This window comes from Ammospiza caudacuta, chromosome Z, assembly GCF_027887145.1.
Source record: "Ammospiza caudacuta isolate bAmmCau1 chromosome Z, bAmmCau1.pri, whole genome shotgun sequence".
Lineage (NCBI taxonomy): Eukaryota > Metazoa > Chordata > Aves > Passeriformes > Passerellidae > Ammospiza > Ammospiza caudacuta.
Genome location: NC_080632.1, coordinates 387157 through 401464, shown reverse-complemented (window position 1 = coordinate 401464; position 14308 = coordinate 387157). Strand labels below are relative to the sequence as shown.

General features: G+C 53.6%; 1 protein-coding gene across 2 annotated transcripts in view; it reads right to left on the bottom strand.

Moving 5' to 3' along the window:
• The window catches only part of ZCCHC7 (zinc finger CCHC-type containing 7), a 92680-nt gene extending 88379 nt beyond the window's left edge, over positions 1-4301 (bottom strand). For both annotated transcript variants that reach the window (XM_058824160.1, XM_058824159.1), the window contains exons 1-2: positions 4210-4301; positions 1787-2503 (exon numbers count right to left, since the gene is read on the bottom strand). In XM_058824160.1, the coding sequence (XP_058680143.1) occupies positions 1787-2503; positions 4210-4219 (727 nt within the window). In that variant the 5' untranslated portion in view covers positions 4220-4301. The remainder of the gene's footprint in view (positions 1-1786; positions 2504-4209) is intronic.
• Between the last annotated feature and the right edge of the window lie 10007 nt (positions 4302-14308).

Sequence of the window (14308 nt, the reverse complement as noted above, 5' to 3'; positions counted from 1 at the left end):
GAACATTTATGGCTTCTCTTCCCTACAACTACTTTGATGCTGTTTTGGTTTTTCATTGCACACACATACCTACAACACAATTTATCCTAAGCCTATGTCCTTGCATGGGGATCACAGTGCGTGATAGAAAAGGAGCAGCTAAACCAAACTTTTGTGCACCAGAGCCACTTGAATTCCATCCACCAGAATCTGGAGGAGTTTGGAAAAGGTTCTGGCCCACTGTTGAGAACAGAACCAGAGCAGGAGAAGAGCAGGTGTACTTATGACCTCATATCACTGCCTCTGACTGCACACTAAAACTGTTCATATTCTCTACACTCTACAAAACAATTGTAGTTCTGACCAGTGTGATCCATTCACACAGTGCAGGGAAATTCTAGCCCTGCTATCTGCTCTGTATGTGGCTTGCTTATTGCCAACATTCACTATGAACCAGAAACATTACAATGTTTGTCACAAAAATGCGGTATAACTTAGCAAAAACTGCCCCCTGGTACCAAACATCCATTTGATTTTTAACAGCCCCCTCAGCCAGCACTGGCACACCTGAAAGGCAATTCTTAGAAACTTTAAAAATATTTGTAAGGAGGAAAAAACAACATGAATGCCAAACATGGTGTGCTTATTAGGGCCTCTGATGCAGTGACAGAGTGCTTTACATAGAAGTCTGCGCAGCCACAAACTGTGCTAAGCTATGCAAAAGCACACACAACTCCAGCAGAAGGTTATCAAACATTTATAGCCCTGAAATACGTGCTTCATCAAAGAAGGCAAAGCCCATTCCTCACCTCTTTCCTCCCAAACAGTGCAGCAGCAGAACAGCAGCACTGTTTACAGACACTCCGACAAAAATCCCCACTGAAGTCAGCCTGCAGATCAGGGTCACAGAATGCTCCATGCCATGCAAAACCTCACTCACATGCGCACCAAATAAAGTCTGGCACACATAGTTTTTTAACTTCTTTCAGAGTACGGTCTATTTCACTTATTTCACTTCATTTATAAACTTCCCTTCTTTATTTCTTTCTGCAGCCTTTGTCTGGGTGATGGCTTCCCTCAGCCTGGCAGGGGGATGCTGTTCCCAGCAATGGCCTTTGTGCCCAGCAAGAGGAAATCGTGGCTGACCATCCAGCAGAGGCTGCAGCTGCTGGTGACACAGGGCATGCTACACACCATGGTCATTACAGACACCTGCTCAAACTCTGTGGCACTGACCACCACCTTCATGGCCTTCTTTGCTGTAATGGGGAGGAACGTTTATCAAAACAACACAATGTCCGACTCCAGTAGCTGGGGAGAAACCTCCCTGGGTTCAGGGCAGAATCCACATAAGAAGAGTCAGACAGCTTCAGATGAACAGCCCAAACTGTGAAGAGTGCTGAGGGGGCAGTCACCTGCTGAATTCAGGCAGGGGAAATGCTCAGGTCTCCCCTCTGCCCCTTGCCTCCTTCCTGTTACGGCTCATCCCTGTCCTGAGCTGAAAGGCCTCTGGTCTGGCACACAGCAACTTCTTATACACTCTCAGAAACACAAAATACATGGCAAGGTTGAAAAGCTCACAGTATAAACCACTCTGATATTACTTCTAAATTTCTACCAGGAAAAATGCTGTTTTTCCTTCTGCATGCCATGCTGCTGAATTAAAGGTATTGAAATGGAACAAATGACGACCATTTCATTTACCACAGCTTTGCCTTCTGTTCATCTTTCAATACTGGCATCAGTGTCACTGCAGACAAACTGCTGTCCCCACACAAGAACCAACAAGCCAATGAAAAGCACTGACCTTTCCTGGCAGGCGTGGCACAGCCCTCGAGGTTCAGCATGATGTCTCCATCCGTGTCATCGGCACCGGCTCCCAGCAGCATCCAGCTCTCGATGTCCTCGCCGCCAGAGATCAGGCTCTCCTCCTCCTCCGAGCTGTTGTCTATCACCAGCACGTCCTGGGGGCCTTCTGGTCCGGCAGGAAGGACTGGGGCAGGCCTCCCACTAGGGCTGCTCGTCTTCCTTGGTGTGCCCACACCAGGCTCAGGGGGGCACCGGGCACTGCCTCCAGCAGCTTTGGCGTGATTTGGCGTGGAGGATGCCGGGCGGGTGTGTGCTTTACCTGGAGCTGAAGAGGAGCACCTTGACCTCTTTGCCTTGCTTTTGTAGATGCTGTCTTCTTCTGGGGTGTCAGACAGGACAATGACCTCGGGCTCATCTGAAAGCCGAGTGCCACCATCAGTGAGCTCAGTAAGATTCTCATCTTCATCCTGTTTCCCAGCTAGCCCGGAACTTTGACCCACGACTTCTCCAGCGTCAGCTTCTTCATCCATTTCCAGTGTTCTGACTTCTCCCAGATCCTGGGAATAGTGGATCTGGCTATAGAGATGAAACTCCACCTCACTATCAACACTCTGCTCACTGGATGACTCCTCGAGATAAAGTTCATCTTCATACACTTCAGTATTCTCAGGATCATCATATCCAGTAAATATTCTGGAAAGTGAAGAGTCTAAGTCTACAAAAAATCAAATGGTTATATCAGAATGGTCATGTGTTCAAAATAAACCTTCAAGTGATACTTTTGGTCTTCTTGAAATTGCTCAGGTGAGTTGTGGAGCTCTGCACACAGACCATCAAACTGAGCAGATTTAACAGCCACCTGTGCTCCAACGCAGAACAGTAAACACTAATTAAGGATGCATTTGCATTAACCATAACTATTACTTCAGCCCAACTGCTTTGGCCTCTAAAGAGGCAATTACCGAGTTCTCTGCCACACCAGGGAGGTCATCAGGCCACACACACACACACACACACACACACACTTTGCTGAGAACTCCTCGGGCTCTCCAGACTGGAGCGAGCGCAACAAGGAGCCACTAAAACCATTAAGGGATTGGAACATGTGTCCTAGAAGGTCAAGCTGGGAATGCTACTGCTCAGGGAGGGGCAGCTCAGAAGGATTTATTCACACTCACAAACACCTGGGGTACGGGGAATAAACAAGACAGAACCACCACAGACCTGCCCAGCAAGAACTTGACAGAGAATGACCACAAAATAACAAAATACAGGGATTTCCACTTAAACGTAACTCTGTTGCCCAGAAAGGCTCTGGAGCCTCCATTCTTGAGGACCTCAGCTAGGCACAGTCCTGAGCAAGCAGCCCCAGGTCTCTCTGCTTTAAATCAGGGCTGAAACTGCCAGAGGCTCCTTCGCAGCCCAGCTGTCCTGTGATGCCAGCCCGAGGGCGAGTGTGCTCACAGCTCACAGCCCGCTCCCTTGCAAGCCTGGTAGTACAGGGGTGTGGTAAAGTCACCCTGCCTCCCTGAGACTGCCTCACTCTGAGTTCATGACCACACCAAACACGGGGTACAGCACATGGGACACTGCCTCTGAAAGCCTGTCAGTATTTCTGCATTCGTTACTCCCATGGAATTCATATAGCTTCTTCTAGACATGAAAACTGCTGGATGAAGTTCAGCTTCTTGGCTGGTGAAGAAGAGTTGCATGGCACTGTTTAAATCCACTTAGTTGCACACACATACAAAAACTCAGATTTGTGAGCTTTGCACAGATGTAACTTGTGTGATGATGGTATTTAAAGAACCTAAAGGTTCCCATTAAGAAGGCTCTCTGCTCTTACCCAGGTTCCTAAGTAAACACAACACCTAATATGCTAAATATACGAAAGAACAAGGTGGTAAGTAGAGACAACAAACCTACTTTACACCACTACCTAGCTTTAGAAGCTGTAGAAAGGAACAAAAAGTACAGTAGCTCCTGAAAGGCTGTAGTCAGAAAAATATTTAACAGACCAAATGGAGGCTCCAAACTTTAGCATTTTTGTCAGCTTCACAAGGGGCCCCTGTTTCAAACAGGCTGGAGCACACAGGTTGGAACTCCTACCCACACAGCCAGAGCAGAGCTCCAATCAAGCACATTCCCAATATTCACATGTGCTTATGAGGTGTGAGAAGAGGCCTTCAGCAATGTAGCACAGTAACAAATCCTCCTGAAGGGGCTGTGGTTTCAGTGAGCTCCAAAACAGAACCCAAGTACTCCTTCCTCCCCTGCTGTCCCCAGTGGATAAAGTGACACGCAGTGAGCAGTGACCACTGCTAAAAACTTGCAGCTGAACAGCCCTGGTGTCTCCCAGGCATCCAGGAGCTGACTCATGGGCACGTTGCAGCACAAACAGGCAGCCAGCACTGCACTCACTCTGATCCATCCGGCTCAGCAGGTCAAAGCACAGCTCCTCCTGCTCTCAGCTCCACACGTGACGGCAGTGATGAAGGGCTCTTCCTCTTGCTCAGCACGTACACCTGGGAAACAAGCAACACCCAACATCAGCACCACCACGCAACCCTGAGCTGCCCACCATCCTCATGCTCAGGCCGCAGCCGTGCCCTTCCTCTTCAGGAAAGACAAACAGCCACGCCAGGCATCCCACAGCAAAGCAGACACACACAGCTTAAAGGACAGGGAAGAGGAGCTCAACAAAGTCCTGCTGTTTTCCAGACTGGCAAGCTGAAGCAGTCTCTCACTGAGTTCATACAGGAAACTCAGCGAAGGACCTGACTGCAACTTCACATTTCCTTTTGCCAGTGAAAAGTTTAGACTACGGGCAAATGTTCCTTTCCACAGAACCATAGCAGGGTTTTGGCTGGAAGGGACCCCCAGGGTCCCTGTTCTCTCAGCTGTGCTCACCTCCAAGTGCCACACCTATCTTCACAGAATCACAGAATGATGAGGTTGGAAGAGATCTCTAAGATCATCCAGTCCAACCTGTGCCATAACACCTCAACCATAGCACCAAGTGCCATGTCCGGTCTTTTTTAAACACACACAGAGATGGTGATTCTACCACACACCTGGGAAGAGCATTCCAGTACTTTATTATTCTTTCAGTGAAAAATCTTTTCCTAATACCCAACCTGTACCTTCCCTGCCATAGCTTGAGACTGTGCCCTCTGGTTCTGTCAGTGCTGCCAGGTGGAAGAGACCAACACCCACCCATCGACAGCCTCCCTTCAGGAAGGTGTAGAGAGCAATGAGGTCACCTCTGAGCCTCCTCTTCTCCAGGCTAAACAGCCCCAGCTCCTTCAAACACTTCTCACAGGGCTTGTGTTCCAAGCATCTTGGCTACAGCTGGACTATCATGAAGATGCTCCTCACACCTGAGTGTGCAGAACACATTAAACACATTGATCCTGCACAGACTGCCTGATTTCATAGGCTGCAGGGAGCAACAGCACACTGACACATCCTACTTTGGAACTAGATTACTTTAATTTAAAAAAAAACAACTTCAAACACCTGGCAAGAGGAGAACCCCATCCCTCTACCAAGAGGAGCTGCCCTCCTACCTGAACCCAGGGCACAACCTTCCTCAAACACACCTGATTGCCTCTCAGGCAGTAAGGACTGCCCTCAAGTTCAACTAAAGGGCTATCAATGTTAAAATTAAAAAAGTCACAGACATCTGAGCTCCTCCCAACCATTAACAAAACTGCAAATGGCTGCAGCTGGCAATGACAGGGATAATTTTCAAACACTGCTTGCCAGCATTTTCCATCTGAGCCACTAGATTCCCGACATCCCACATGTGATGCAGCAGCAGCACCAGGCAGTCAAAGGGAGGTGCCCCTGGCAACTCGAGGCAGGGAGGAAGAGCAAGGCCAACACACAAGAAATAACAAACAAGCTAATTAGAACACTCATCCAAAACCCCAAAGCGGGTTTGGGGTGCTCAGTGCTCACCCCTCTGCAGAAGGAACTCTGAAGGAAGAGGCTCAGGGCAGTCCTCGTGCCATTCCTGCTCACCTGCCTCGACTCTCCCTGTCAATGCCCCCAGCACTCCTGCTGCTCCTGCTTTCCCAGCTTCCAACAGCTCCCAGAGCTCCTCGTGCCCAACTTCAAACACTGACATTTCCTAAAAACTTCTAAATGCAAGCCCAGACACAGAGATTACTCCTTCCACTGCACGTGGCTTTTGAGACAAGTGCCCTGCTCCCACCACACCCCATCAGCGAGCTCCAAACATTTCCTCATTTATCATTCCCTGCTCGAGCTCCACTGTCAAATCTAACCCTTCTTGATAACGGAGAACAAAGAAGCAAACGTGCTCTCTGCAGCCTTGGAAGGCAAAACACACCCCTGTTGTCAGGCTGTTACAGACTGCGACAACAAAATGAGAAAGAAAAAATGGGAAAGGTAAAAAAAAAGGATTTCCTTCCAAGGAAATCACCATGCTGCCTTATGTAAGCACAGGGTCAGACACCAGGAGAGTAGGAGCCAGCTTTAATTTAGTTCCATTTGTGGTACATAGACTGCCTGATGCTTCAGACTGCTCAGACACTGCAGCGGCACAGACAGTGTGAAACTGACAAGGAATTTAAACCTTCCAGAGCATGTGAATGAAACATTTCACTGCAGCTCCTGTGGCTGCTTGTGCACCCTGCATTGCCTGGATTCCATGAGCAAATCATCACCATGGAGCTCATGACTCCAATGGAAATCACACCTGGGAGGGTATGAAAATTGTCAAACCTAAATGTATTTATGAAAACCTGCCCAAAGATATATTTATTCACAGAGGCCAGTGTCAGGAGACTGTTTTCCTCCCCCTGCTCTGTGCCTGATGTGATTCTAACCTGGCTGTGCCTCACCACGTGGCGCTCAGAGTAGGTGAGAAAGGCACAGCCCTCACCTGCTGCCCAGGTGAGGCTGCAGCTGCAGAAGCCCCTGCAGAGGAACACGGAAAAGGGTCAGGAGGTGGGCTGGGCGCTGCCTCTGCCCCCATTTTCTGTGATCTAACAGAGATTTTTGGCTAAATACTGAGATGCAAACCCCATGTTTGTCCCATTTGCTGTTTGAGGAGACACAACTGCTCTGGACTTTCTTTAAATGAGGTGCAAAGAGAGAAGCAAAGCTCTGGAGAAGAAGACAGCATTTTCTAGTGTCAGCTATACCTTCAAGAGATTGCGGGAATATCTCTTCCACACCCGAACCCTGGAAAACAATAAAACATTTCACGTTCACTTCAGGCCTTTCTAAAGATTTTTTTTTTACCCCCCAGAGGCACTTTGAGGACCACGTTTAAGAGTAACATGCTTTTCCTGGCGTTCTAGGGTTCCACGTGTCTGGTGAGAGGGAACAGATGGGGACTGGGGATCCCGGGCAAGGCGAGGAACATCCCAAGGGAAAGGGAGGAACGCTCACCCCAGCACCGGCGGCGCAGCGCGTCGGGCACAGCAGAGCCTGCTCCGGTACTCCAGGGCCGGCGGCACCGGGACACGCCTCAGCCCGAGGCTGGGCCAGGGGCACGGACACCGGGGCCGGACGCGGGATGATCCCGGCTGCGCTGCAGCCGCCACGGGCCAGGGGGAAACCGGGCCGGGGGGGAAACCGGGCCGGGGGGGAAACCGGGCCGGGGGGGAAACCGGGCCGGGGGGAAACCGGGCCGGGGGGGAACACCGGGCCGGGGGGAAACCGGGCCGGGGGGGAAACCGGGCCGGGGGGAACACCGGGCCGGGGGGGAACAACAGGCCGGGGGGGAAACCGGGCCGGGGGGAATGGGGCCGGGGCCAGCCGTGCAGGGAAGGGTCGTGGTCGGGCTGGGAGGTGCCGGAGCCGGGCAGGGCCGGTAATCACGGACGATACTCACTCACTGCCGATACCGGAGCCCAGTCGCTATCAGCACTCAGTAGCAGGACGGACGGACAGACTGACTGACTGACTGAATGACCGACTGCCCGAATGACCGGCTGGCCCACCCGCTCCGCCCCCCCCCCCCGGAGGTGGCAGCACTCACCGCCGGCGCTCCCCGGTGCCGCAGTTCCGCGCCGGCCGCGTTGGGACGCGCCGAGCAGGAAGTGGCGGCGGCCTGGCCCCGCCGTCCGGCCACGTGCTTCCGGCCCCGCCCCGCCGGGGGCCCCGCCCCGCCCGAGGCCCCGCCCGCGCCCCACAGCCCCGGCCCCGCCCCCAGGGGCCCGACGGGAACGCGGCTTTGGGGAGAATTTAGCGAAAATCGGGTGCGCGGGGATGGGGCTTTCCAGAGCCCCGCGCCCTGCCCGCCGGCACAGGCCTGTGAGAGGACCGCGTCTCCGTGTGCAGAGCGGACGGAGCCCGCACCGGCATCGCGGGAACCGTGACCCGAGAAGAGACGGGCTGGGAAAGGGCCTTAAAGTTCATCCAGGCCCCCGCCGTGAGGGGGGACCGGGACAGCGACAGGAACAGGGACAGCGCTGGGACAGCGACAGGGACAGGGATAGGGACAGCTGCCGCTAGAGCAGCGTGCTCCAAGCCCAGCGTCCAGCCTGGCCTCGGACATTTCCAGGGATGCAGGGGCAGCCCCAGCTGCTCTGGGCACCCTGTGCCGGGGCCTGCCCATCCTCTCAGGGAGGAATTCCTTCCCAGTGTCCCCTCTAACCCTGCCCCTGACAGTGAGAATCCCACGTGTTCTGTCCCTCCCACCCCTGTCCGAAGTCCCTGTCCGGCTCTCCTGGAGCCCCCGAGGACGTTGGAAGGGGCCCTAGAGACTCCCCAGAGCGATCTTTTCTGCAGGGGACATCCCCAGCTCGCAGTCCCTCTCCAGAGCAGAGCTGCTGCAGCCCTAAGAGCGACACAGGGCATGTGCCCGAGTGTGCAGGTACGTACACACGGCTTACACACACCCTGAATGCTGCCGTCCGTGCTGCGCCAGGCTGCCAGCCCGCCCGCTGTCCGCAGCCGTGCAGGTGCGCTGGGTGGGACACCTGGGTGCAGGCGTGCTGGTGGCGCCCAGCAGGGCCAGCCTCGCTGTCTCCGCAGGGACCTCACAGGGTCCCAGTGTCCCCACATGCCCTCGCTGGTGCTGCCCGTTTGTCAGGGAGCCTGCCTCCCTGCGGGGGCTGCCGCTGCACTCGCGCACACACGCACACACCGCACACACACACACACCACACACACACACACGCATGCACACACACATGCACGCACACACGCACCCCATACACAGACACACGCACGCATACACACAGACACACACACCGCACACACACATACACACACACACATACACACACACACACACACACACATACACACACCACACATGCACACACACACGCACCGCACACAGACACACATGCATGCACACACATACACACACATACACACACACGCACGCATACACACAGACACACACACCGCACACACACATACGCACACACACACATACACACACCACACATGCACACACACACGCACCCCGCACACAGACACACATGCATGCACACACATACACACACACATACACACACACGCGCACACACACAGACACACGCACTGCACACACGCACAGACACGCACACACACACACACCGCACACACATACACACACCACACACGCACCGCACACACGCACACACACACGCGCACACACGCGCACACACACGCACGGATCCTCTGAGCGGGGAGCAGCTCCCTGGCAAGCTCTGGGACTGGCGCACGCAGGGCAGAGGAGCCCTCGCCCGTGTCGGCAGACATCCTGTGTACCACTGCCAAAGGGAGCCGTGCAGGGCTGTGTGTGCTGCGCGTCTGCCTCTGGGAGCACCGCAGCGGCGCTGACCTGCAGCTCGGCTCAGGCAGAGCCTCCCGGGGCAGGGCAGGCACGTGGGGTGACGGAGAAATGCAACGAGTTGGGGGAGATTCCAGCTGTGTCTGCTGCATTAGGGACAGTGCTGTGCTGTTACACAGAGCTGCCCCTCCATGCTGCCCACTGCACTGGGGCAGCAGGGCTGGCTGGCTGTCTGTCTGTGCAGACACACACGCATGCGCTGCCACATCCACTGAGCCCGGAGCTTTCATTTTCTGTCTCATTTTCTGTAGGGCTTTCAGACTTCGGGGGTTTCCTTAATGCAGTGCTAGAACTCTATTTTCAGCATTGCTGGTGTGTAATTATGGCCTGTGATTTACCTCTGTGAACACTAGCACGGACAGGTATGTGTGGGCTGCAAAACTGCCTCCTGAAAGGCACAATAATTGTTTCTCTGATCCTCCAGGCTCTAGGACTGGGAAGGAGTGAACAAATCCCACCCACAAGTAGAAAGATTTTATCTTCTGGCAGAGAGCAAGTGGAACCTGACATAGCCATAACACCTGGCACTGGCCTCAGGTACTCTGCTCTGATCTTATCGTGGCACCTTTCAAAACAAAAATGCTTTTAATGCTTCTGGATGTTATGAAACCTACTCATATATATCAGGTAATTAATTGCTGTTAAATATACGCTGTTAAGATGATTAAAAGATGAGCTGGAACTGCAGAATGTTATGCAACTGTCAGGACCCTGAGGTTATCCCCTGGAACCTGAGCTGGGTGTGACCTGTTTCCCAAACTCCTGACCCTCACCTCTCTCTGCAGGCTGCCGTCCTGCCATGGCCCTGGTTTGTCCCCATCCCCAGGCAGGTGCCTGATGCTGAGGCTGGGACTGCCCTCTCCTGGCTGGGGGGGTGGGCTGGGCAGTGGCCAGCAGGCCCTGCCCCACCAGCCCCCGCTGCACAGCCACTGAAATGGTGTGAAGCACACCTTTGGAGAAAGGTGTAATCGTGAAATGGTGTAAAACCATGAACCTTTGGAGAAACATACCTGCAATTCAGATATGTTTCCCCAGAGCATATTTATAGTAACTACAGGACAAAGATTAGAGCATTTGCGTTTTGCACTGACTACAGTGGTATTTTTTGCTTGCAAGGACCTATTCTTGCTGGATTTGCCCCTGAAAGGAAGTTCTTTTCGGTGGCATCATAGCAACTTTCTCTGAGCCACCCATTGCCAGTCACCTGTCCTGAGGGACTGTGTCCCACATTGCCCTAGGGCCACCACAGCTCAGGGGACATCATTCCCCCTGGGTGGCAGTGCCACAGCTCCAGTCCAGCCTTGCTGCAGGGCACTTGGCTGCTGCAGAGGAGCAGACAGAGGTGCCTGCATTCAATCCCGCGGGACTCAGGAGTGATCCTCAGGGCCTGGCACTTTCACCCTTGCACCCCTTTGTCTGTCAAGGCAGCTGGGTCGGGCTGCTGCCTTTGCTTCCGAGCACTATTTCATGGTAGGAGTGACAAACTTCACCTGCCACACACCAAAGTGTCCCGCTGCTCCCCTGAACACGCTGCCTTTGGTGAGCCAGAGATTCATCCATGGGGGGAGAGGAGCTTGGCACAGAGCCTGAGGCCAGGGTGCCCATGCGTGGCCGGGAGATGAGGCGGTGTCACTGCCTGGCACCCCGTTGGAAGTGCTGAGCCCGGAGAACGTCCCCTCTTCCGCACAGCTCCCAGCTTCCTGAGCTGTCCAGGGTGGCCGGAGGCATGTCCCGGGCCGCAAGGCTGCAGGACGGCTTCGCAACAGCTTTCTCTGCCTGCCAGCCTCTGCTGTGAGCTGGAGGTCTCGTCCGGGCTGCGCGGCACCCGGCTCGGGACAGCGGGGTCCCCGGGGAGGGCCGGGGGTGGTGTGACCGCTGGATGTGCTCGGAGCCACCAGGAGCCCTGTCAGCGCAGGGAAAGGAGCGTCCATCCTCACGGGACCCTTGCCCGTGCCCTGCCGTGAGCAGCGCGCCGTGGCCGCACCAATTGGCCCCGCGGGCAGGAGCGGGCCCGCCGCCGTGCTGCACCATGCCTGCTGCAGGGACAGGTGGCTTTGCAGCAGCCTCCGTGCCTGGCGACAGAGCTGAATCTCCTGCAGCCTTCCAGATTGCAGGAGTCGGGTGGAGAGCGTCGTTCTTCCCGCCGAAAACTGTACGTGCTCAAAAAAAGGAAAAGGAAGGAAGAGGGGCATTTCCCCGGGGTGTACCCTGTCAGGTCGCGGTCCAGGTGCCGGCAGGTGGCACCCCAGAATGCGCGGCTTTTCTGGAGCCCGATGCTGCTCCCCGCAGCGTCTTCAGCCTCGGCTCGGCTCCCAGCATCGGGGGATCCTCGGTGGCTCTGAGCTGGGGCCAACAGCCGTCAGAAACGACCCCGAAATTGTATTTTCGATTCGATTCTTTCCAAAGTATTTTTCTAAATGCTGAGGAAGACAGCGTGAAAGTTCTGAGGGTAACAGCACAAAAAAGCACCCAGAATATGCCTCGGAGGTTTTAAACATCAATAAAGTGTCTGTGTCAGGATGCTGGCTCCTGCTCCTCTAACTTTGCTGGACACCAGCCCTATGAGATGAAAGGCTTATGAGAGATACAGCTTCACCTGGCATTCCTAGGAGAGTTCACAGCTGGAAGGTGATGCCCTGTCCAAGGGGGTTGCTGAGGAAAGTCTCAGGGCACTTGGCCATGGTGGAAATATTGGGTGATGTTTCTTCCACTCTGGAACAACATGAAGACGTGATTGAAAATTGTAGGCAAGCAAGGAGTTAATTAAATCTATTGGGGCAACGATTTTCTTTTTAGGAGCCTAATTTTATGGTCTTGTCAAACACACTTTTTACCTAGACTTGTTGAATTGAGTGGGCTGTACTTGCTTCTGGCCACCTCTGCCCAGGGGAGTTGTCTTTGACTTGCATAGACTATGTCCTGACAGTCACATTGTTTTCATCTGGAAGCTGCAACTGATGGGCTGTTGTGTGTCTGGGCACATGAACTCCCTTTTCATCGGTCCTGATCCAGTAAAAGAGGTGAGCTTTGAGGTGATGAGCCACTCATCCTCCTTGAAGATCAAAGATGGACCTGCCCCACTCTGCCAGGCAGGAGCAGGCAGGATTCTCTGCGCTGGCCTTATGTGGAACCAATACTGGGGAGGTGGCAGGTGCAGGAGGGCTGAAACCGCTCAGGAAACGCTGGGCAAGAAGGCAGGGAGTGGCAGGGCAGAGCCCCAGGCCATGAGAGGAGGACCTGAACCAGGACAGGGAGGAGGTGGCTGACATTTCCCTCTGCAGATAACATTTACCCACCTTGCCTCCCACTTCATCAGCAGCAAATTGCTTTGCCCATGTCACAGGAATGATGCTTTAAAAGGCCTTTCCTGTGAAATGACTTGAAAATCATCACTGTGGTACCCTGGCAGACCTCAGGTGCTGTGCCCTCACAGGGTCTCCCTTCATCACAGTGTGGAAGTGATGTGCAGCTCCCAAAGCCACTGGGTCTGGGCACAGACCACAGGGACATCAGTCACCACATGGTGTCCGGACCTCTGCAACCTCCTGAGCCACAGCCCATCATCATCCTCAGCTGTCTGCAGCAGGAACAGGAGCACTTCAGAAGTTAATTAAATTCCCACCCCCCACCTGATCCGCTCCTCCTCTTCCCAGTGCTCCACTTTGCTGCTTCAAACCGAGCAGCGGGAGAGAGGAGGGAGTGTAATTATTTAGCTCCTTAGAGCCAGCTCTACAGTGCTTCAAAGCTTGTTAATTACAGTTTCAGCCGTGTGAGTCGGTGGAGGACGAGAGGAGCATGTGGGGAGTGGGGGGCACGGGTTGAGGGAGGGGAAGGACTCTGTGAAGTCACAGCCACCAAAGCTGACAGTCAGGAGAACCAGGGTGAAACTGGGCAGAGAGCCAGAGGCTCGGGCATTTAGGAACCTGGGAAAGGCACAGGGAGTGGGGGCAGCGGGCACACAGAGGGAGGTGGAGAGAAGAGGGTAAAGATGGAGCTGTGTGTAGGGGAGCCGCGCGGAGTGTCCATGGAGGGTGACAGCGACACAGATTAGGCTCCAAGGGATGTTGTGCACTGGTGTCACGGCAGCGTGTCCTTTGTGCCCACCTGCCTTCTCTGGCAGAGCAGGTAACTGCCGGGCACTGCGTCAAAGCGCTGACAGTGCCATTGGGTAGGGCATGCTTGCTGGAGGACAGAATGAATTTTACAACGTATTGACCCTTGTCAGAGAAAATATTTACTTTCCTCAATCACTTTAATTTTCTCACTAAATGAGCAAAATAATTGCAACAATGTTCTGTCTCTCTCCCAATTCCATTAGATAAGAATCCCCAGCATTTTAAGGGCAAAACCTGTAACATCACTCCTCTGATGAAAAGAGCAGATAATAGTCCTGAGCTCCTCTCATTCCTGAGCCAGCCTCTCCTAGAGAACAACACTTCTGCTGTAGTTCCTGGGCTGAGGGTCCTGGGGTTAAGGGGAGAGCTTAGCTTTCTGAACATTCACAATTTATGAATGTAAGTTATTGAAGGCGGTGCTAGTGGTAAGAATGTTCAGATCCTCCATGGGAAACCATTTAGGGCTTATCTGCAGCTTCTGAAATGAATCTATGTGTATTTCATCTTTGACAGAAGTGAAAAAATTCAAAGTCAGAAAAGGTTCTGTGCTTGAGGACTTGGTGCTGCACTGCCAATAGTTCTT